Below are 24,597 nucleotides of genomic sequence, written 5' to 3' on the forward strand. Positions count from 1 at the left end.
TATTTGTCAGGACAGGTGGTTTTAAGACAAATTAATTTTTGGTAAAGCATTTCCTAACTAGGTGGAAAAGAATCAATTCCTCTTTTTTCTTTGCTAGAATTTACAGCTTTGCACAGCTAAGTCACCAGCGCATCATTTACTCTTCTGTGAAAAGAGGAACACGGAGAAACAAGGAGGTAGAGAAGATTTGCCCGCAAGCATTTTTTTAAAGGCTAGCTAACAAAGACTGGTATATTCTAGGGAATTAAACAGATAAGCATTGTTAAAAGCTTGTAAGTAATGATACCCACACTTAATCAGTTCTAGATAATACAATAAAACAGCTGATAATGATAATGGATAATCAGAAATTAAATAGGTAACATTAATATGAGTTTACAGGAAAAAAAACTTCTCTTTTTTTTTTTTTAAGATTACAAATTTGCTTGACAAAGGTAGTTGATATATAGACTTAGAGAGGGAACCACTGTGATTGTGTAGTTTGACCTCCTGCCTAACACAGTCCATCGTACTTCCACTTTCAAGTCCAATCTTTGTTGCTGGACTTATGTCTTAGAATAGTCTCCTGTATTTATTTTTAAATGGCCAGATATGGAGAACTGATCATGAGCCAGGATGACTTGTGTTAGTGGTTGATTTCCTGGCAAGTTAGAATATATGTGTGATATTTACACTTGCCTGCTTTCAGCTTCTAGACAATTAAAGATTTATGCCCAAACCAGCTTATAAGATCTGACTCTCCTGTTACCAAATTTCCACTCCCTGGGCCCACAGCATCATGCTACAAGCTCATATTCAGCTCATGAGCCATAAGAACCCTCAAGCCTGTCAGACTGGTTGTTTCCTAGGTCAAAGTCCCTCCACTATGCACATTTATTCACTGACATACAACCATGCTGTGACATTCTTTGTTTGCTTACATCTTGTTTATCAAAGCACTTTGTCTCAGATATTGGACAGATTCTAAATGAGATGGGGTGAGGTAGGATGAAAACCTTGCACTGAGGTTATTTCACGTGCTCATTAGTAATTATGCACGGTGCTTTTTAGCAGGCAGAAAGAACATTATTACCTTTGCCTCCAAAGAGAGGAAGCGTGGAGATCCTTGATGCAGAGATTATTTAGACCTATTTTTCAAAATCTTTCAGCCCAAGAATTATTGTCAAACTTCTGAATTTGTCATGGAGAAACACATACGCTGCACATTAAAAACACAATGCAGGTAAGATGGTTCTCCAGACCAGTCAAGAGTTTCTGATTTGCCTCACCGCGAATGGTGGGGGTGAGATGAGAAGAAGTACCGTTGTGCTCCTCTGCAAGGAGCTACTACAGATCCTTAGCCGAGACACGATTCCAGGCTATACGAGCTTTCGTCTGATCGAGTACAGCAGTTTATGCTACGTAAGTGCCTCTGTTCCTGACCTGTTCTTCACTGCTTATCACTTTTTGTGTCATCTGCAAACATTTTCTATCTTATTTTTTTCAAGGCCATTGATGATAATATCATATAAAAGGATGCAAAGAACCACATGAAACAATTAGTCATAAACCTACTTGATGATAGATTTTGTATAATTTACATTTTCATACCTGCAACTTAACTAGTTTTAATCAATATACTACATCCATATTTATTTTGTACAATTTTGGTAAGAAGTGAAGTTTGTAACAGATAAACTCCACACACTGACCTGAGCTAGCTGGATTTTAACAATCTGTGAATGTATGTTGCATATTATACTCATTCACTATACATTTGAAAGCTTTTGGGGGGTGAGTGTAAGTGTGTGAGAAGGTTAAGTTAAAGAAGGTGTGAAGATGGTGATGTGAATTTCTATGCTGACGGCTGAATTGGTTAGACTGAAGTATACTGCACTAAGCTGAACTATGTGGAACACTATATAATGCATACTCTTACTTATGTCAGTAGAGCACAGATTTTATCACATGCTCATTTTTAGATAAAAATAATAAATAATTTGTCATATCTCACACACAAAGAACTAAAAAAAGCTTTTAAAATGTGCCCACTTTACATGACACAACACAATCTTATGCGGTGCATACAAGGGATACTTCCCCAGTACTGCACACTCGCATCGACACGCCGCAGAACGCTGCCAGGCTCTGCTTTCACACAGACAACCAAGAGCCAAGCTTCCATGACTCACATAACAGCAATGCAATACAGTAAGAGTTTTCTCTCGCCTGGATTCTCTGGTAAAATTCTACTGTTTGACTACCAGGGATTCAAGTCAAATACTTTGAAAATACAAGTTACCCACAACTCTTTTTCCTTCAAATTCAAAGGTGGGCAAAATAAAGCAAACGCAGGGTAGGGATATAGGGCCAGCATCTTGTAGCAGCACACAGAAATACTTCAGGCTTCTGAAAGAGATGAAGCCTCCTAGAACTTACTGCTACAATTATGGAACAGCTGAGAAGCATGTTAGACTAAACAATAATCAACTACATCAGTCCTCTGCCTCTAAACTGTAGACCTAAATCTGTCCTCTATTCATTGTGTGTGATGTGTCGCACATGGAAAGACGACGGTTGGTTCTACCGTATAGGTTTCTAATTTAGGCTAATCACCACTACAACCAATCCACCTTCTAAGAGAGTAGCTTGATAAGTATAACTTATAGTGGCAGCACTGGCATATGCAGCCCCAGCCACTCATTCCCACTACTATTATTCCTCTCAGTTGTGCCAAAGCAAATGCCCGCCTGCTACACAGTGAAGTTGATTAGAAAACTGATCTGGGTTTAACTTTTATTCTTGCTGGACTATTTTTAACCCAGACTAGTCCTTAACTCAGTGAACTACGTGACCCTAAAGGAAAACAAACAAATAACAAGACCCTAAACTCTAACAACAACAAAAACAAATTCCTCCATGGAATCAGCAAAAGTGGCAGGGCTGAACGAAATCAAGGGCAAATGTTCATAGCGAACATCATCACAAGCTGAGAAGATAACAGGCTGTTAAAAAGACTTTTTACTAACAATCTTCCAAGCAGAACTGTCGGTCACTAAAAGAGGCTCTTCGTTTTTTTCCATGAATCTGTTTAGTTTAACTATAGATAGAACCAGTCCACATACATTCTCAACACGTTTTCCTCAATTGTCATTTTGCCATGAAAACCTTTACTACAACACAAGATACCAATCCGTGTGTACTTGGCTTCACAGTCTGCAGTATGTGGAAATATAAACCACACGAAAATTCGTTAATGCTCTACACATGCATAAACTATTCTGTAAAGTCAAGCATGGCTATTAAGTCCAAGTAGGTATTGTACATAGCAGTGAAGAAATGAATAAGAAGCAGCATTAAGACGCTCACAGCATTATCCTGCTTTTGAGGGTAAGCCCTGCCCGAAACCATGTCCCTAGCCTACCACATGTAAATCGGCCTGCGTCCCTCTTACCTCATTATTCATTCAGAATGTGAGATGTGCATCATTAGCTAGGCACTAATTTGTTCCTAAACTGCACTCATTCATCATTAGCTGGCAGTGAGAGGTTGATCAAGTCACTTGTGGAACACTTCCGTGACCCTCCCATGAATTGCGTATTTTCTGCATGACTGACTTAAAAAATTCCCTAAAAGTTATTTTAACTGTTTTAGCAACCAGTATGTTAAGCAAGATGATTTTTGTGGTCAGATGAGTCACGGAGATATCTCTCTGTCATATTCACACATTATCTTCTGTATTCTGAACCTAAGAGTTTGGCATTATCTGTTGTATTCTGCATAAAGCGTATTTGTGTACTGATCTTTTTTAAATGACATCTCTGATGGACTGCTACTACAAATCATGGCTTGGGATCTGGTGTTCCACACAGTGATGTCCCTTCACTTGGGAGGCGCACAGTTTTCAATGAGGGTTAGTTAGAATGTGTGAGAGGGTTACTCTGAGATGATTCAGGTAATAACTAAGATAGTCTTATATCTCTTCTTGACTTGGATATATCTCTGCAGAACCATTTTAAATATTGCAGCACTGTCGGTTTGCCAGTAACTTAACTTGTGCCTCAACTGTCTGTTCAGACTGAAGAAAATACATTCTCAGTAATAATTTAGTAGACCAAGAACTACTAAAATCCACAGTATAACTCACTGTATTTTGTGGCAATTATGTTTTTGTAAACAAGAAGCCCATTTTATAGAAATATTTTTTTAGAAAATGTATGGATATAAAAACATTATGACAGATTGGGAATTAAATACATTTCCAATGCATAAGATGCCTAGCATTCTAGTTAAGGAAATTTCTGTTATGGAAATTTTACAGAGACTATTTTTGCCTACTCATAGACCTCTGATTTTTTTGCCAGTTTATAATCATTTGTAAAAATATTAGCATAACAGAAGTTAGAGACAGAAACAACACAATAAATCACTCAGTTTATCCACTAACCAAAGTTATTTTCGTAGAAGACTTATTAGATGCTCATCACTTCTTAATATAGTTGCATTTTTTCTTTAACAACTAAAATGCACTTTTCTTTTTTTCCTATATATTTCCTATATAGAACTGTTCACCCTAGAAAGAAAGAGCCAAATGTTCAGGTCCATGCACTGAACTGTACCAAGTCACAGATTTACCTGATTTGTCAGAGGGAAGAGAAATGCTTTTGTCTGCAGTATCCAGGATAACAGCTAGCCCTTCAGAGAGTGATGGGAGGATGCTGGCACTGAGATCCACGCGAGTTAGACTTTCAGGTTCTCTTTCCAAGCCTTTTAGAAAACCTCCAGCATGGTTATCTTCCGTCTCATCCTTTTTCTGCCTACTCTTCTGTGGACTCTGAACAATATGAACAATACTCTGCTGCGCCAGGTCACAATTCTGAAACACAAAACCAAAATCCCAATAAATAATTAATTGTGACATAAGGGATAAAATCCCTCTATCTCCAATTCGTTATTTGTTAAATGGTCTCCAAGCCATTTCCTGCAGAATTTCAGTGTGCAGTAATGGAGTTTAAAGGAAAGTGACAAGTGTAAATTGGTGGAATTAGGATTGCTTGCATTGGCAAAAGGGTCACAACACTTACAAATTCTAAACATTTAACAAGGAAGTGGTGGATCAGAGCCAAGAGCTCTAAATAAGTCTGCTTTATTGGCAAAAAAGAAAAACTCCAGAGAGAAGACTACTACTAAGTCACGTTCTAAAAATAGTCAATACATAAAACGCATATGTACAGATAATATTGATACACACTCTTCATATAACAATTCAGGGTCAAATTTGACAGTCATAAAGGTTCACGACCAAGTTACCCCAAAAGAATCTCTGTAAGCAGAAAAAGGGAAGATGATGCTTCTGATGAAAAATAACACTTATTTCTTTGTCTGTAATGTAGTTTTCAATCTAAATCTGGCCTTAGCTGTGCACTCAGTGTGACTTCTCCATTCTTTCCAAAGATCACATTTAGTTGTTATCTTAAGAATTACAGGGAACTCGTGGAAGACATCGTGATAGTTATAGTCTTTTCTGGCAAAACAAAGGAATTGCTGCCCGTTACCCCAAGAGATCTCACTTGTATATAGTAATCTCTTTCTCAGTGGTCATTGGAGGTGATTCTTATTCAGCCAGTCTTTCCAGGTCTTAGAAAAAAAGCCGGCTGAATAAGAATTTTATGAAAGGTCTACCCATGATAATCAGGATAGAAGGCAAATATTTTCTGCCATTTTCCAACTGTGGAATGGGAACACAAAGCATCATCTTAAAACTAGAAATTACAGAGATTTCATAAGACCTAGACTTCATGTCTCTGATTCTTGGGTTCATAAGATTCCCAAACATCTGAACTTTGCTCAGTATACGCTTTTATCAGTTTTTCTCATCTGGATGAAAAATTCTGTTTTGAGATATTTGTGCTTATTATTAATGAAGGGCTTTCCAGAAAGGCTTGTATCGACCCTTTCATAGCATATCTTGAAAATTATTCTTATTTGGGCGATACCTCCTAGAGATCCACGTCTCACTCTCCACTGTGATGAATGAACAACAAATATTTATGTGTCAAGCTACACATAAAGAAGTTTGAATTTCACAGAAAGAAGTTTTATTACTTTAAAAGTAATTTTATAACTCTTGTCAGCATCATTAGGTTGGTCACGTCTGCACTGAAACATCAAGACAGATTGCTGTTTACATTTTGGAAGAACAGAAGGAGAATTCAGAAGAATTTGTCCCAGTATCTACATAATGTTTTTAATTTTTAGTTTGTATTTGCAATTATTACATGTACTTTTAATTGAAAAAGATTCCTTTACAGACATTTTAGTCCTTGTCATTGTCCTACTTGATTGCCTCCTCTCTCTTCTACCACATTTTTCTCTCCCGGACTGGTAATTTCTGTTTAGTGATTTTACTTCAGACATTCTCTCACATTATTTCTCATCACTCCCATCTCTATCCATTATTTCTTATGTAATGCAATTCTAAAATAGAAAAATACGTTGATTTTTTTAATTTGAATTTTTAATAACACACTTTCCCTAGTGAAGCTGTAACTCAGTCAGTAGAGATTTGCTAGGTAAGGACTTTGCAGACTTAATATTCAAACAATGCAGTTACTAGATTTGAACTTAAAAACATTATGTTAACATTAAAGGTCTACTTTTTGTATAACTTGTTGCTCATTACATTTTAACGAGATCCATTTAAATAGCTTAATAATTTAATTAATTAACATGAAACCCAAACCCCAGTTATCACTCTAAACTCCTCCAAATAAGAATACTGTAAAACATTAGAGCAGATAATTTAATAGACTAAATTAATAACAACACTAGTAAAAGAGAAAATGAGAAGCTCAGAGGTGATTTGCTCAGTTTTGGCTAGAATCACAAAGGGAAATGGGCATATATGTAAAAATTTGCAACCTTGAAACCCCCTAGTCAACTGTTAATAGGTTAAAATAAGTTTAATGAGCATCTCTTCTGGTAGTTCTGCTTGCTTTAGCCTGCCCCTATCCTACCTCCTTCTATTTCTTCTCACCCTCTGCTGTCCTTCCCAATTTCATTTCATTTTATTTTTTAAGTTGTGATCAGTTCCCCGATTCAGTTCACTGCTTGATGCCACAACCACTGCAACAGTCAGAACTGAGGGGTCGGTTCAGAAGCAAGATCAAGAGGGACAATGGCAAGAGATGCGGAAAACCTTACTAGGACCAAAGGAAATGCCCTGGCCACACCAAAGCGTCTTTCAGTCACTCTTGCTTGGGCTTGACTGCTTCGACATGCATGTCTGGCACGTGGCTTAAATCAATTGATTTTAAAAGGTATAGGGTCCTGTCCAGTTCTCTTTGCGGCTGGCAGGTATGTAGTTAGTTTACAAATAAAGTAAGAACTGACAAGATAAAGGCCTATCTTATATTGCATTCCCTTTCTGATAATGTCAATCACCAGATAATTCAAATACAGACATAAAATTTGCACTTTGGGCAACTATACATCTATATGACCAAGGAAACTTACTCCTGGCTTTTACTTAGCAAAGTTTTCTTTTTAAAAGAACAGGTTGGTTTGTTTGTTTACTAATGAATAAATAGGTGAATATGTTGGGGTTTAGCTTCCTTACACCTCTTCATCAGAAACAAGAACAAACTTTGGATGATTGAGCATTGTTACTGGTGATGATAATAAGGTAGGTGCCATACAAAGGGAAGCTTAATTAGCAGATGCCAGGATAAGTTTTCAAAGCTAACTGCTAGAAAGAGAAAAAAAACAAAAAGCATCCTTTTATTGGGTATACTTTTACTGGGTATATTTAATATGGATGTCACTGAGCAGCAAGAAACATGAAAAACCAAATCATCAGTTTTGCAAATGTTGTTTCTGTCTCCATTTGAAATTTAGCTTGTGTTTCAAGGAGGAAAACAATTCCCTACCTTTGCAAGAAAAGAGAGGGGCAAGTACAAGAAAAAAAAAATAGTGATTATATCCTAAATGTGAAGAAAGGTGGATTAGAATCTCTCCAAACAGGCCCCAGAATTGTAGGGATTAGTGCTTTGTAGTAGGCTACATTTTATAGACAGTAGATGGGCTAGGTCTGCAGCTTTTCTCACTGAGAGAGGAGGCAGAATTCAAATTATTTCAGTGAGTTTTTAGGTTTTGCCTTAGGTTACTACTGTAACACAAATATAAGATACAATTGTTTATGTCAATGCCACTTTCATTTCCTTCATATGTTTGTTTTATGCCTCAGGAAATATTTCTTTCGAGAATATCTATTATTAATGATTCCAGAGATATTGTCTTGTCTTATCTGCTGATCCAAATTAATGCCTGTGATCCATATTCCAAAGGGAAATACTGTAAGTGTATATATTGAAGATTATGAAATATCTCCTTTCACTAGAACAAACGGAGCTGAGAAGATCCAGATATGATGAAAACCCATTATTAAAGGCTGATTCTTTTCAGAGAATGGTTTTGGGCCAACTTGGAAAAACGAATTAATAACAGATAAAGTTCAAACTTTTTTTCCTCAAAAAGCTTTTGCTTTCATACTCTTTTCTGACTTTGCAAGCCGAATTTCACAAGGCTAAATCAGCACATCCTGAGTGAGCGCTACTCTTTGGTGCTGTCAGCTGCAGGCAGACTAGAAGGCCATTTGGGGAGAGCGAGGCAAAGTATGGAGAGGAAGGAGATGATCTGGTTGCAGTCACTCTGAAATCCTCTTATTCTGACAAATTTCCACTTGACAACTTCATTAACAACCTAGTTTGATAGTGACAATAATGCTGAGAGAAGTGTTCTCCGTCTAGCAAATATATAACCCACTGGAGAAGTCATATAACCTTTTCTGAAGTAAGATGCATTTTATTTGTGAAATGTCTTACTTACTTAAAGAAACACTAAAGGAATTGTGTTTGGGGAGTGGAGCTTACAACCACATGAGACTAGGATCAATTTTAAAAGTATCACCCCTCCTTGATTTTGTAATTCATAATGACATTCAAAACCTGAAAATCCTGTGAAAACAGAACAGTGCATGGAGGCTCTCGTATGCTGTGGTGCAGAATGTCTGAAACATATCAGAGTTAATATACTCTGATGAAAACAGTCAAATAGGGGAATGGTCTATGCTAGTCAAACAAATAAGAAGCTCGTATAAAGTAAATCCACAGTATTCACTTCAGCACACATGGGAAACAACTGTTACCAAGAGGACACTTGAACACAAGATGATGAAAGCCAGCTTCTCTTTTCATTCCCTTGCTGGTATAGAGAATATCTCTTTCCTATTCACTATCTGCCCTGCATCCCTCACTGTGTTTTTACTTCAACTCTTCCTTCTAATCTTCCTAAACCAAAGCAGTGGCAGAGGACAGCCTCCTCTCTCAGTCTCTCTCAATCGCAATCTCAATCTCTCTCTCTCTGTTTTTTTTGGCAGGAGGGAGGGAGGAGTAGCATTTTTTTATAACTATCCCCTGGGACCACTTAACTGAACGCTTCCCTTCTTCCGTCTAGTTGAACGCTTAACAGCTGAGTTCAGAGAGGATTCTCATTGTTTCACCTCAAGTTCTGGGTATTCCACAGGCTAGAGAAGTCAGGTCCCTCAAGAAAAACCTCAAAAATAAATTGCTGAGCCCCCTATAATGGTAAAAAAATAGGTTATTTTCTCAATGAAAAGCAGCCAAACAAAAATAACCTTAACTATCAACATTTTTAGAAGAAGAAGGGGAAGGAGGAATGGAGAGCTGGGTGAAAAGCAAAGGAAGGAATAGTTGAGCTTTCCCTTTGTACAGAGATCTAAGAGGAGATCCTGTTATGTTCACAGCCTGCCAAAAAATGAAATACCAGCCAACTACCTCATTTTCTGTGTTAAATAAAAGCCATGAGAAAAACATTTCTAGCTTTATTTTGTTTCCATGTGGTTTAGAGTAAATTCATTCCAGTTTTTGAATTTTCAGTAAAACAGAAACAAAAGAGACTACCTTGAATTTGAAGCCTGGAATCTGAATGGAAAAAAGAAAAGCTAAATTTTGTGATGTTTTCTCTAGAAAAGGAAATTGAAATATTTTCATTCCATGTAAACCATCAACTGTATTTTATTCTTCATTTGGCCACAAAGATCAAACACAATTGTTCACACTCTGCTAGCTATGATCCAGTTCAAACTTTTGCTTTGATCTGCTGTTCCAGCTCTCTGTCCAAGAGTCTCTGTGGCCTCTAGGGCAGAGATAATAACAGTTTGCCTAATTGCTGCCTTTTTAGATCAAGGGGATAATAGACCGCTTGATGCCACTCAATAAAAGATTCACACAAGGTGAACGCTCAAGAAAAGGCATTCTAAACTAGTAGGAATGGTCAACACAAATTGAAGTATTGGCTTTCCAATTAGGCTTTCTCTTAACTGTACTCCATTTCAATATCTGATGAGAAAACAAGGAAACACTTATGTCTCATTAATCTGCAGAGTAAGTAAAATGATAAAAATGCTCTCCAGAGTAACAACTCAGCCCAAACACAGCAAAATACACCTCTTAAAAGCAACAGGATCCATGTAAACTTGTGGAAGAACACTAACTTTACTGGAAAAATCTTTTCCCATGGACAGTGTAAACAGACATTAAAGGTGACCTATACAGAAAAAAGGCATGTGAGGTTTCTACAAGAGAGAAAAATAAACCCACTGAACATACTATTGATGTAACCCTCTCATAACCCAAGGACAGAGACCAATTCTCATAGACAGCAGGCACAGAAAGGAAATCAACTGGAAGAACAACATCACTATTTTCATTCCCTGCTCTCAGACCAATGACTCAAAAAAGCATGAAGAAGGAAAAAGCAATGGAACACAAAAATGTATTCATAAACACCTTTATTACATACGGAGCAAAAGCTGAAATATTAATCAACTTCAAAGTACAGGTAACATAACAACATACAAGTGTAGTACTAGTTACTGATGGTCTAAGAAAGGGGAAGCAAGATTTGCAAGGAGAGCCAACATATTTTATTAAATCAGCTCATAGAGTAAGAAAAACTAAGTAAGTTTTTGGGCTCAAAGACTCTACATCAGGGAAATCTGAAGGGAAAAATAACCGCTCCGTTAAAATAATGAAGTAAATCAGTACCCTAATCTGAAACCACCACCAATTTGCATGAGTTCTACCTGTGTAGTGGTAGCAAACTAAATATTGCTCCACATTCAGCAGGGGAAAGATGTCAGTACACCACTGGGCCTAAATGACAGAGACCATTTAGCATTTAAATTCCAGCAATCAGAAATTCCTTGCTATTTTATGATGCTATGAAATGTGTCTGTATCTGATTTGAGTTCACCTTTTAAATATTGACAGTATTATACATTATTGTACTTGTTTAGCATTCAGTGTATTGTGGGTGCTAAGTAACACCTAGGAATAGAAAGAGAAATAGATATAGTATTGAATGTGCCACATACTCAAATAAACATAATGAAAAGACAGAAAAGTCTTCACTTACCAGAATATTTGTACCCTATTTTTTATAATCTCTTGCTATTCTGTTCTTGCATTAGTTTAAAAGTTGACCAAAAAAATAAGATATAAAAACGTGCTATCATAGAGTGAAAAAGGATTCACTGCTTTTTAAATTCAAAAGCTAGTATTATTTTAAGGATTACTGTTAGAGTTCCAAAGACATATTTTTATACCAAATTAAGGAAGGAATGCATTGCAGTTCCATAGGTAACTGTGAAGCTGAAAGTAACTGGGTGCAAATGAGTGAATTAGAATTGCTACTTTTTAAACTCACCTAGTGACGAATAGCGGTGAATGGGAGGTAGGCCTTTGGCATATTCAGATGATGGAATATAATAAATTGCCTTGATTTAAGAGGAAACGGAACAATGTACCTTCAAATCACCTTTAAAATGATGACATCTTGAAAAAGGACATCATTAATGTGATAGGATAGTAAAAACTTCTTTTTGTAACCCCTTATCTAAGGTGGATACAGTAAAGGGCAATAGAAATTTACTTTTCCCATATTATCTACATTCATAGAGGCTTGTGTCTTGATTGTTTTATGTTGTTCTCCCAAATTTTTATCTCTGTTTTTTTATCTCTATTATTTTATCCCATTAGTGAGCCAAGCACTAGCTGAAGAGTGTCAAGTTTTGAACCATTCATTTAGGCAAAACTCACTTTGGACAAAGCCTGAGAGGTTTGATATTTACAAACTCTTTGTGAGGAGATGAGGCACACACATATAAAAGTACGGCACTCAGATGGAAGTCTTTGGACAGGTTTTTTTGGTTGACCTGTCAGGCTCCTTAGTCATTAGTGGCAGTGCTGCCTTACACTAACTTACTGTGCCTTATGAAGATCACTGCTCTGAAGTTAAGATGATTGGAAAATGTCACCATGAAAGTTCCTTATAAACAGAGGCAGACTTGACTGGATCATCTCTTCATTCAGAAAAGTAAGACTCTTCTAGCAGTCACTCTATTTTTCAGTTGCTTCTGTGGGACTTTCAACCCCAAATATCACTATAAGCAATCTAAGACAGGATTTTGATGATACTAACTGCAACAATCCTAGAGAATCAGTGGCCCAAAACACACCTATTCTTCCAAGACCTTCTCCATTCATTGACCCCCTGGAGAACAGGAATGAAAGGCAAAATGTTAAAAACCCCTCTTCTCTAGGAAACATGCTATGGGGCTCAATTACAAATCCGGCAACCCATCTGAAGTGCACGGATCCCAAGAACTGGTTAATGACCTCCCCTGAGCTCTGCTCTAGCGGGGTCTCCAATGAAATTTCCCTGTCAAGGCTTCCTAGACTGTGGGATCTATGATGGAGGGAAGTGCAGAACAAGTTGAAGTGGCCTCATGCAGGTCATGAAAACATGATAATTGCTCATTACTGCTACTTTAGTTTTCACGTTAAATAAATCAGATATGCTAAAAACGGCCAACATCCTCAGTTTTTCTCCTTCTAAAGAGACAATCACAGTCCGTGATATTCACCTATGATCTGCTGAATATCACTAAAGGTTAGAAACATCACAGACTTACAGGTAAGAATTGATCACATAGTATTGTATTGTTTCAAGTCTCTTCAATTTGGAAAATTAAGAGGTTATTATCATGCCAAAATCATGTTGGGAAGAATCCATGCAAACTTCTGGAGTACAAAATTTTATAAAGGTATTAATTGCTGCTACAGTTTCAGCAATACACTAGAAAATGCATCTGACTGTCTCTGTTAAATTTGTGACTGTGCTCTGTAAAATGACAAGCTTAACTATAGAAGAGAATGAGCAAAGGATTTCTAAATGGGCTTAATAGATTTATTATTTCAAATTATCTACCAATCCCCTCCTAATTCTGCATAGTACGTCACTTCAGAATGCAGGATAGTGTATTTAGATATATTTCAACTGAATACAAAGACATCTTTTAAGCAAGTGGGTTTGAAAGACAGCACCATTAGAAATAAATAAAGCCTTCTCTAAACAAATCTAAAACCTGGGGATTGGATTGATTTTGTGTACCTAGAATGTTCAAAAAGTCTTAACTTCAAAATAGGCCTTCTGACAATATTATCTACCTTATTAGTCCCTCTCTCTTAGATGGTAAGCTTTTTTAAGTACTGGCGGTGTTTGTACATACACGTTCATTATCAAAACCTCATCTTCACTGAGACACAAGGCAATAAGCCGTTTCTTGCCAAGAATTTTTTTCCCCTCAATACATGTTGGACTCATTTCAGGCTCCAGTAAAGTGACCCACACTGATGAAGTGAAATACCTGTAAGTTTTTGCTAATTTGATACTGTAAAGACTCTCTGAAAATTTAATCCTAAAGCACAACAGCATTAAACAATTCAACCTCTCTTCATATAAAAAGATCTAATCTATTTTAACTGTATTGTGCCAGAAATTATTATACAGGTTCTGCTTATTACTATGCGGGAATGGAGCAGTGAAAGATGAGACTATTTTCATATACCCAAGTTAAGCTTAGTGGAAGCCAGGAAAAGGCTCCTGAACAAATCAGGGCAATCCTATAACTTTCCCTAAAGAAAAAGTCATGTTCTTCAGAGCTGACATAATCCTGATTGTGTTTACCATTTGATAATTCAGGAATAGAACAAATGGTAAGAACAGGAGTAATACTGGTATCTCCCTTCTCATCCTGCAAGAGTGAACTTTTCAGAGGCCTGTCTGCAATCGCCAAGTGAGAGGAGCACACTCCATTCATGCTTTGTGTGGAAGATGAATTGTCTTAACAGTCCTGAGACGTTTGGTTAAAAACATAAATCTGATGATCGTTTTGAATTGAAAAGTGGAAAAAGATATGCTCAATACTAGAACTGCTTGCTGCTTAGCTTCTACCGGGTCCTTTGGTACAATGCCATACAAAACCAGTTAATCAATACAGATTCAAATAAGGATTTTGCATTTATTAACAAAGATAACAATGGAACTTGGACTACAGGAAATAGGCAGATATTCTGTAATTTAACACATCTCCGATTGTCCCTCTATACAGCAAGAAGCCTTGATTAGTCAATAAAAAAAATCCTTCTATTTACAGTATAACGCTAGAGGTAACATATTGGAAAGGTTCTCCTCTGAATGATACTCTTTAAAGAGAAGTGCAAGACCTATGGTTTTATACTGACTAGCACCTTAATAGTTACATTTGCTGGAAATATAAACATATTCAGTCAGTAGTAGCCAAACTTTTTCACACAAAATTTATACTAAAGCAAAATTCCCCCTCTCACCCGACTCAGGAATCATTTTATGCTCTATTTCTATCTTTCCCACATTACAAGACACAAAACTGTAATGTTAATTTCTAGCTCAATGTAGTGAGGCCACATATATTTCTTAGTTTGCAGACCTGCAGGCTTATTTTTTGTACACAGGATATGGTCTTAGCAATGCTGTATATACATTTCCAAATGGCTTTCCTAATATCAAGACATTATTAATACTGTAACTTTTCTTGAATGTAGGCTTTCCAGCACAAATTCTCCAAAGAAAAATTAATCCTTAAATTAAATAAAAATGTTTCATTGGCAGCATGCCAGACAGTTTGCCACATTAAAAATACCTGCTTAATTTATAGTTATTCACTTAAAAACCCTCCATAATGATATCTAAAAGACATAAAAGAAGGCCAAACTTTTTGATACTACGTTTGCAGAGCTGTTAGTATCTCAACAATGACAATAAGACGGCATCATGCTGATATAAAATGGAAGAGAAATAAAGTAAAATGAAGACTAAATTCACAGGAAATATCTCCATTTTTTTCTTGCTAGTAATCTCATGCACTGTACACTAAGACCAGCCTGTAAAATTCCAATTTATTTTAATATCTGTATAGCAAGTAACTGATCAGTGACAAGTTTGTAATATTAAATTTAAAGTGAATATAGTTAAGTTTTTAACATCTGTATGCTTTCCTCATAAAGCCAGTTGATTGTACCTCATTGTAATTCTACCTTCAGTAGTAAACTACTCAATAGCACTTATACTTTCTAAACATGTTATCTATAGCAGCAAACATAAAATAAAAAGGTTTATCATTTACAAGGCATAGAAAATACCTTCCATTGTTCTGTACCTCTTGTCAAGCCTCATCCAGAAAGAATGAGTAATGACAAGCGCATATTGCACTTGGTTTGAATGAATTAAATTTTGTATATATTTTATTCTGGGTTAAATGATGACGAAAGGTACTAGCATCAGAAAAGGTCTCTTAAACCAGCACCATTAGCACATAAGATTTATTTTTAACCCTCTTCCCTTTAAAGCCTCTTTCAACTCTTCTCAAGCTCTCAGCCAGGTAGTAGCTGCCAATCAGGTCACACACCTCTCTGTCTTCACTTAGCATGTACATCAAGGAAAGAAGCTATAGTGAGCATCTGACATATAGGAATAAAAAGGCCCTCACACTGATGCCTAACAGTGGGAGGCCAAATTATCCAGGACATAAATGAGATCTCTTGTTTGAAAAGAAGGGGAGCCGCTTACTACGCAGAACTCTGAAACCCCCCCCAAGAGTTCAGTCGTCCCTCAGGCTGAACCACGCGGGGACTGCGGTGGCAGCTGTAGGGCTGCAGAGAGATTTTCCCAAATCCACTCTCTAAAGAGAGCTGACAGATTTCACATATATAGTTAAAACTGTACTGTGGAAAGCGAATTTGCATGTGAATTCATTGCCCACTGCATCAGAAGTTTAATAACTGAAAATATTTGTGTAAATTACTTCAGCTAGTCATTCCCAGATTTCTTTTTCATGCTTTATGCCCAGCGCCTGGTATACATCCTAACCAAAGAGGACTTTAGTCCTCTATTTATCCCAAGGCATACATCTATGTATCAGTTTGAGCAGTAGCTACAGAAGCGGCCATAAACAAAGCATATATCCTATGTTGGTTTACTTGGTTAACTTCTTAGGCCACTAGTATAAATTTGCACAAGAAATTAAACGTTTCACAAAGCTTTCCCTGATTTTAGCTGAAGGTCTGCTTTTAGCCTTTTTTTACTATGGCAGACAAAAACGATCCTAGGCTGATTTTTGGGATATGCCTAACAAGCAGGCTAAACGAACCTACTGCACCTTCCTGGAAAATGTGTGTAAAACGGTATCACACAGTACTGCTAGATATCAAACTAGATTTTACTTCCAGGTACAAGAGGCTGGAAAGGCTTGGCTAAGGGTATAATTATGTATGCTACATAATAGTTAGACAACTTGAAGATTCTTCAGAATCCTTAACTCTAAGATAATAGAAATATCAAAAACCGCTCTAAGTCTATCTCTATGCCCCCTACATGTGGAAATACTTTGTAATCTCTTTCCTTCCCATTCCTGTATAAAAATTGATAAATTGAAAGAAAGAACACAGACTAATACAAACAACAATGGGAAGCACAGCACACAAGACGAATGCTAAGAAAAAGATATAAGGAATTAAAATTTGTTATAAAAATGAAAATATATTTTACTTTTCTTTAAGCAGTCTGCGTGATTTGTCAAAAGATGTGAATCCAGACTCATTCTGTTAAAAAAACAACCTGTGTATTGAGTTTACCACTCTAAAAGGGAGGTGAGAAAGCCTTGTTGAGTCACAGATGAAAGATGTTTTTGAACATCAGAACAAGAGAATAATGACCTGTAAAAAAAGATAAAGGAAGCCTGCCTTAAGAGAATGCTTACCTTGCCTTGAAGAATCTCTACCTTGAAAAAAAGTCTTCTATTTTCCCCTGAAGCCATTCAATTTTAAGATAGAAATTTTCAGTGATATAGCATCAGATACAATAGGGAAGTTTAGTATTCAGAGTATTTTTAGTTAGGAAAGCAAAGATTATTAAGACAAGATTCCTGAAAATTAATTTGAACATCTTTTGTACCATGGCATTCTTCTGCATGCATTCAGTTGGCAACATATCACATGCTTTTTATAGAAGTGTTGCAGGTGACTTCAAATTCTTACTCTGAATATCTCAGAAATCTGGAATATTCAGATCTTTTCATGTGGATAAGAACTGTGTAATCTGGATTCTGATCAAAGTTCAGATCCTGAAAGCACACATAGAAAGAATGGGGAATCTAACAGCTTTCATTCAGAAAGGACAAGTGCTGAGGTGTTCAGGGCTGCCAAGCCTATAAAAACGTTAAGCTTTCCTGAGAGACGGAGGTTACTTCAGGTCTCTAAGGCTAGATCGGCAGTAATAAGTAGTGCAGACCAACAGAAGCAACTCTGTACAGCAAAACAGCTGGCACTGAGGACCTGACATCCACAGAAAAGTTTGGTGGTTTACTTTTTTTGGAGGGATGGGTTTTTTGAGTTTAGATTACCTTTAGTCTGGTCTTCTGAACTGAATGTTTTTTTGCAACTGGAGGGCAGTAGGTGAACTCCTGAAATTCATCTCCCTGTTTAATTTCGTCCAAAAGGCACCTACTTCATTCACACCAAGACTGCTCCATAGTGCAAACCAAAACAGAGTATGTGGGGATGATCATGAGATGCATTTCACAAGCACATTCCTGATGTCTAAAAACCAAGATATTAGTTTAGACACACTCTAATTGTCTAATTTTAACATCCAATCAGAGGCATCAAGAAAAATATTTTAGATTGCCTGGGGGGGGGGGGGGGGAGGGAGGGCACTACTGTCCTTAAAAAGTGTTACTTTTATTAAAATTTATGCCCACAACAACTGGCTAATCACAGACTTTTCACAGTGATTTGATGGAATGATAAGTTACATTTCTTTGGATTTATAACAGAGACTGAAAGACACAGATAAAGTTACTGCAAAGTGACTACATGAAGATTGGTAAATGCCTTCTGGTAAATTACCTTCCAGTCAGAAGTAAAAATCTTCTTTTTAAATGACTAATTGACCATTTTCCTTACAGGCTGGAGATTCAATTGGTTTTATAGGAATTACGTATTTCATTCTACTGGTATATCTAGGAAAATCACCATAGCAGTTTCTCGAGAGGATCACCCCTGGTCTGCTCAGCTAGCTCCACTAAAAATTAATTCTAACAAATCTAATTATTATTTTAAAAACAACTGACCAGCCTTGTTTACCGTTGTGCTGAGAAAGCATACAAATCCATCTGCACTTACTTTAGCAACGGCATTCAAGCTTTATAAGCCTATGCTTTCTGTGTTAGAGCTGAACAAGCAATACAGTGCAGGGATGAATGATAAAGCTGGAAAACGTGTAATCCAACCACACAATGAAGGGGAAAAAATAAGGCAAGGCCAACGACTGCCAAACTTCAATGAGAAAAAGTACAGAGACTACCAGCGTAGCTTCTAGCTTTTTGTGATAGGGATTGTCATGTCAGAACACAGCAAGCACCATCCCTGATGTTCAGCACTTTTCATCATAGTGGAGGTGTAAGCGTGATGAGCAAGGTGCAGCCTTTACCCTCATAGCACGTCTTTCTGTTAATTATTATTTCACGGTGCGAGAACGCTTTGTGACTCCAGCTGGGGAGTGGCTTAAACAGTCTTTGAATTTTCATCATACTGAGAATTAAGTGCAGGCATCGTCCTCACTCCTGCAAGGGTCAACGTTATAATTTATGGTACAAATGCTAGAAATTCAGCTTCCTTCTTGTCCAGTTTTAACTCAGGTCTCTCTCAAAAAGTGACTGAGAACATTCATGTTTCTCAAAGTGCCAATGACAAGCACAAAGTCATATTTCTGTTATTTTCATTTGTTTTCATCCTCTTTGCCTTAGGTGAGAAAAGTGCTTAAGTGAATTCAATGGCCGTATGCGCATGCTTAGAAGCACATTGTTAAGAGTGGTGCTGCGCTTATAATCATGTACTTTTATCTGTGTGCACTCAAATGATGCTAGAGATGGACTGGTTGTAACAGGATGCAAAACTGAAACCCTATAAATATAGCATAAGTTATCATCTTTTCTTCAAAGCAGCTACCATTGGAATCGAAAACCAAAAAGATCCAGCAGAAACAGGGATAGGCTAGTTTGAGCGGAGAGGCAGGGGTATGGCTCTGGGAGCTTTTCTGTGTTTCTACCAACTGAAGGAGTTTCCTTTACCCAATACTAAGATGTTTGTATAAGATCAACACAAGGCGCAGTAGTTAGATCTTTTTTAATCTTCAAATGTCAATAAAGCATTGCATGCTTCATCTCTGAAATATGTAGGAAGATATATTTTTTTAAGTCAGGTAGACTTAACGACTGAGACAGTTCACCTGGGTTCTAATACCACTTGTACCACAATGCTTTCATGTCTTTAATGACTTCAAGTAAATTTGTATTGGCAAAATTTCCCTGCTCCAAAAATTTCCTTTTAAAAGTAGAAGAATCAAATACATACAAGTATTTTGAAATAGCAAACCCAAAGAAGAAAATAAAATTTTCAATATTATTAGACTGGTGAGAAATTGTCAGTTACTGCATTTACTTGTCCTATGTTTGGGAGGTGAGGGAACAGCAAAATAGGGCCAAATGAGACGATGGTTTTCGCAAATAATTTTGATCATTGCTCAGGTTTTGGATACTATTTGTTACTACGTAATGCCAGTTAGATACCGTACAAACTTGCTATTTGCAGGATGTGTCTTTCACATGAAACAAGCAAAATGAGAGATTCTTATTTTGGGCTCAAGTTGCACCTCCTCTTTTTCACTTAGTGCTATAGTGGTATGCTAAAACACTGGTTTTGAATGCTGGCCCGATGTGTCTGGAGAGGCAGCTTTCAAGCACTCTGCTTCCAAGGAGCTGAGCAGCTATATCCATGAATGCGAGGTGCTTTAGGGCACTTAAACATTTTGAAGGAGGTGAGGTCATCTCTGCAGACAAAGCTATAGATCTAAAAGGACCTAGAGGGGTCAAGGCACAACTTGTCTGAAAAAACAGCTCATTCACTGTAGAAGCTGAGATTACTTGGCATATTTTGAATAAGGTTTAGACAACAGGGAGATGATGACAGGGTTTCCAGCATAGGACCTTTGAGACTGCAATTCATTCCTTCTCTAGTAAGATGGGGCCAAAGTTGTTTGTCTTTTAAAATACAAGGCAAAGACTAAACCCTTCCTCAGTCTTTTGGAACTGCGAAACAAGTTTTATTTTATGTTTGTTTTTTAAAAACATTAAGAACCCTCTTTTTTTTTTTTGCTATTATTTTTAGATTTTCTGCTACTTGCACAATTTAACCCAGGATTCATTCGCTAATATTTAAAATTGTGATGTACGTGCTACTGGCAGTACTCACATAACCTACAGGAACTACAAGAAGGCAGGTCTTGATTGCTTGCATGGAGATGCTAAATTAGGAAAGCACCTGCACCTGGGCAGTTATTTTATCACCCTACTATAATGTAAATGCCTCTGCTGATTAGCTGACTAGCCTTGGACTAGGTAGATGAGAATTTGGCGTTAGGTCCTGGTTTGCAGGGGTTTGGGAGTTTTATGACCTCAGGCAGCTGGGTCTTTGTGGGAGATGATAAAAAGAGGATTGGCAGTGAGAAATATGAGACCAGGGTCCTCGTGTGGGGCTGACACTGAAAGCCTGGGATATACCTCTCTCTGAAAGTGTGCAAAATACAATACAGCTAGCACCTAAAGCCAAGCTGCTGCTATTGCTACTTACAGCTACTGCTCTGTGATATATTGGCTTTTGCAAATATAAGAAATAAATTGTTCTTATTTTAATAGTATCTACTGCACTATAAACTATCATACCAAAGCAGTAATTGGTGTTTCTGTTGACAGTCTTCGCACAGAGGCCTGCATTTAATTGCTGCAGGCTAAACTAGAGTTATTTCCGGACATAAACACTGGTAATGAAGTTTGAGCCATATCACCAATTCAGTGCGAATGAGCTCGAAAATCACCTCTTTTGACTTTAAGATACATACAGGGCTTCACTGTCCCGTGTTGTCTGTGCACATACAGCAAAATTCAGTTGAAGAGAAAAAATGATGCAGTTTAATATAGAAATGTAATCACCATTTGTACTGCAGGTTTTTTAATTAGAAAATAACAAATTGATTTTGTAAGCTTAGAATAAATGGATAATCTGTCATTAAGATTCACTTAATTCTGGAAGGAAGGATTTCCTCAGTACCAGGGTATGATCAGAAATGGTGGAGAAGCCACAGCTCCAGGAGCTGCTAACGGGTCACTACTCCAGAGTACTTAACAGTCTACAAACATTTAACTCTTTTCATTAGCTTAAGCCACCCTGAACTGATGAGTTAAGCCATGCACCTCATGCTAATCATAACCCAAAGATGCACCACATAGAGTACGTGTAACGCAAATTCAGACTACCTCTTGCCAGGCTGACAAGTCACACACAGGGTTTTAGGACCAAAGACTGCACGTCCTCTCCTGTGATCAGCAGCCCCTCCACCAGGGCTGCACTTTGAGCCCGGGCACTTTGGATCCCACAGCAGCAGATGGTCGCCCGCTTGTGTGTGTGCCTCCCTCCACACAAAAGTGTGTGGCTCCTCCCAGCTGAGAGGTCATCAAAGAGAGTTAAGCTAACTAAGTTCACAAGGAGGCTGAGCAGGGGACACAAGCACAGTTTAGTGATAATTTATGATCTTAGAAATTCAATCGTCTGTGATCATCTGTGCATACATGTAATATATTAACATAGGTCTTTGGAAGGAAAATGCTCTGTAAAAATTGCTGTAAAATTATGACAACTCGTACGACAATTCCTAAATGTTAATTAAGCATGAGTATATTAATTGTAGATGACTTTCTTTTACTAATTACCAATAATTTATGTAATTTATGTAATTTATGTGTTATAACTTTTCTATATACAAAAGTCAGTGTTGTTAAAGAGACTACTATACTTGTAAACTTGTGCTGCTGTTTTCCCACAGCAGTGACCAGTGCCTGTTCCCCACTGTTGTAGCTGAGAAAAGAATATAGAAGAAATGGATAAAAGCCATATTTTTCAAATTATGTTCTAAACCCTTAGAAAAACTGTCATTCAATATCTGTAAGAATTCTTATTATATTAGTACTTCAGGAGCTGTGGCATTACACGGAGCTGGTGGGATTAAGAAGTCTTTCCCATCCTGGGTATATCCAGAACAAGAACGCGTATAGAACAGACGCATCTTCAACTGAATCAGTACAAACACTGATGCACCTATTATATGGATAACGTTGACATATTCACAAAGACAAAATAATGCAATTTCACTGTTTTCTCCTCACCGTAAAAAAACTAGCTTTAATCTGTGCCCCATAAGTTGCACGAGTTAGTCAGTGATAGAGATGAAAACATATACTTCTGCATATTTAAGTAATACTGGAAGATTTTTCTACATGAACATATGCAAATGCTTGAAGCCCAGGGGCAGCTCTTTCTTGCACTTAGGCCATTTACATAGCTTTCCAAGCTAATATTTAATTCAGTAAAATATCACTAATTACTTTCATAAACTCCTAACGTCCTGTGAGATGTCTTTTTGCTCTGAGCTGCAAAACGCAATCTTCAAACATCTTCCCCATCCAAATAAGGGCAACATTTTTCACTATATAGTACTCTTAACTGTACGGATAGTTTTGTTGTTGTTGTTGGCAGCTATAACTAACTACGCTTGCCCTCAAACCACATCACTCACACTACAAACTCCCACTAGGTCATACAGACAGAGCGGCATAGTGAAAATTTCTCATCTACATTCTCTTTACATCTGCTATTTTATATATGTTAATCATGTCCCTTGACTGACTTTCTTTCACATAAATGGTTCAAGTCTTTTCAGTATCACTTACAGAAAAGTTTTCTCTGCTACTAATGATTGTATATGGCTAACAATTCCCATTACAGATAGTATTCCAATCTGACTTCAAGCTGTTGATCATTGCCGTAGCCCTGAAATATGTCAGGAATAATCCAGCACTAAGAAGTTATGGCAGCATATGCAATGTAAGCACCTAGACTGAACGGTAACACGGGTGGTGTAATAATGCATGATGCACTTCTGTTTCATGGAATCCTCTTCCTCCCTGTTCTTGCATTTTGCATTAATTTTCCTGCTTGTTTAAATTAGATATAAAATCAAGTCCCATGTGACACAAGAATTCTACAAGAACATTGCAGAATACCTACATAAGTAATTTCTTTTATTGATTTAAACCCTTAGGGTCTATTTCATGGATTAAAAAAAACTAAATAGGGCAGACTGCCCTGGCACCAGTCAATGTAATTTAACACAAATCCATAGCAGAGGATTGATCTTCCTGAGCTTATCTCTAATGTGGTTTACAAATACCAACTCTTAGTGCCTTAACTTAGGCCCTCTTTGCTCTGAAAGATATTTTTATGCCTACTCTCATACCAGATGGGCACCCAAATATATTATATGAGATGACAGAAAAATTACATTATATAAAGTTGGGGAGAGGCAGAGTAATATCAAAGCAGAAAAAACAGAGGACAAAAATAATGAATTTGCGTAAACCAATCTCCTGTTTCATGACCTCATCATGCAGAAGCTGCCTATCAATTTCGCAACAAGCAATAAATATTAAAGTGAAATTTTTTTGCATGTTTTATCAAAAGGTCCCAATAACAATTGTTTTCACAAACGTTTTTTCCTCCAAGCAGTGAATGCCTCTTCATCAATCTTTTATCAAAAGCAATCTTGTTCTGATTTGACTCTTATCAGAAAAGCGTCTCCCTCTCTCTCTCTCTTTTTTTTTCCCCTTTCTTGGCAGAAGGTACACGAATATCATTTTACACTTCACTGTGGCTGCATCTCCATCGATCAGGAAATAAAAAGTAGCTCTGAAGGATATGTCATGACCCTGCAGAGCTCCAAACAACAGAAACATATGTAATGATTCCACTCTGCCTGATAACAGTGACAAAGGAAAAAAGCATGTGTGCACGGCTATAGGAATGTGTTAATATTCCTTTTTTCCAAGGGATGCCTCCATTGCAAAGTATTTCTAAGATGAGAAACAGAAGATTCACAGAGGACTCAGCTTCTACATGCCTTCCTGACATGTCCATCAAGCTTGAAAGAGAAAACACATTTATCAAAGCACCGACACAATACAGAGCTAGGGTTTTCATCCTTACATGCTGT

The 24,597-nt window shown here is 37.2% G+C and overlaps 1 protein-coding gene across 4 annotated transcripts in view; it reads right to left on the bottom strand.

The window, feature by feature from the left end:
- Positions 1–24,597, bottom strand: part of PRKN (parkin RBR E3 ubiquitin protein ligase) — an 802,661-nt gene that overhangs the window by 536,538 nt on the left and 241,526 nt on the right. For 3 of the 4 annotated variants that reach the window (XM_068938910.1, XM_068938909.1, XM_068938911.1), the window contains one exon: positions 4,615–4,855. In XM_068938910.1, coding sequence (XP_068795011.1) covers positions 4,615–4,855 — 241 coding nt within the window. Of the gene's footprint in view, positions 1–4,614; positions 4,856–24,597 lie in introns of those variants that run through there. The other variant, XM_068938912.1, reaches the window with a different exon arrangement.

The sequence above is a fragment of the Struthio camelus genome, chromosome 3, assembly GCF_040807025.1.
Source record: "Struthio camelus isolate bStrCam1 chromosome 3, bStrCam1.hap1, whole genome shotgun sequence".
Lineage (NCBI taxonomy): Eukaryota > Metazoa > Chordata > Aves > Struthioniformes > Struthionidae > Struthio > Struthio camelus.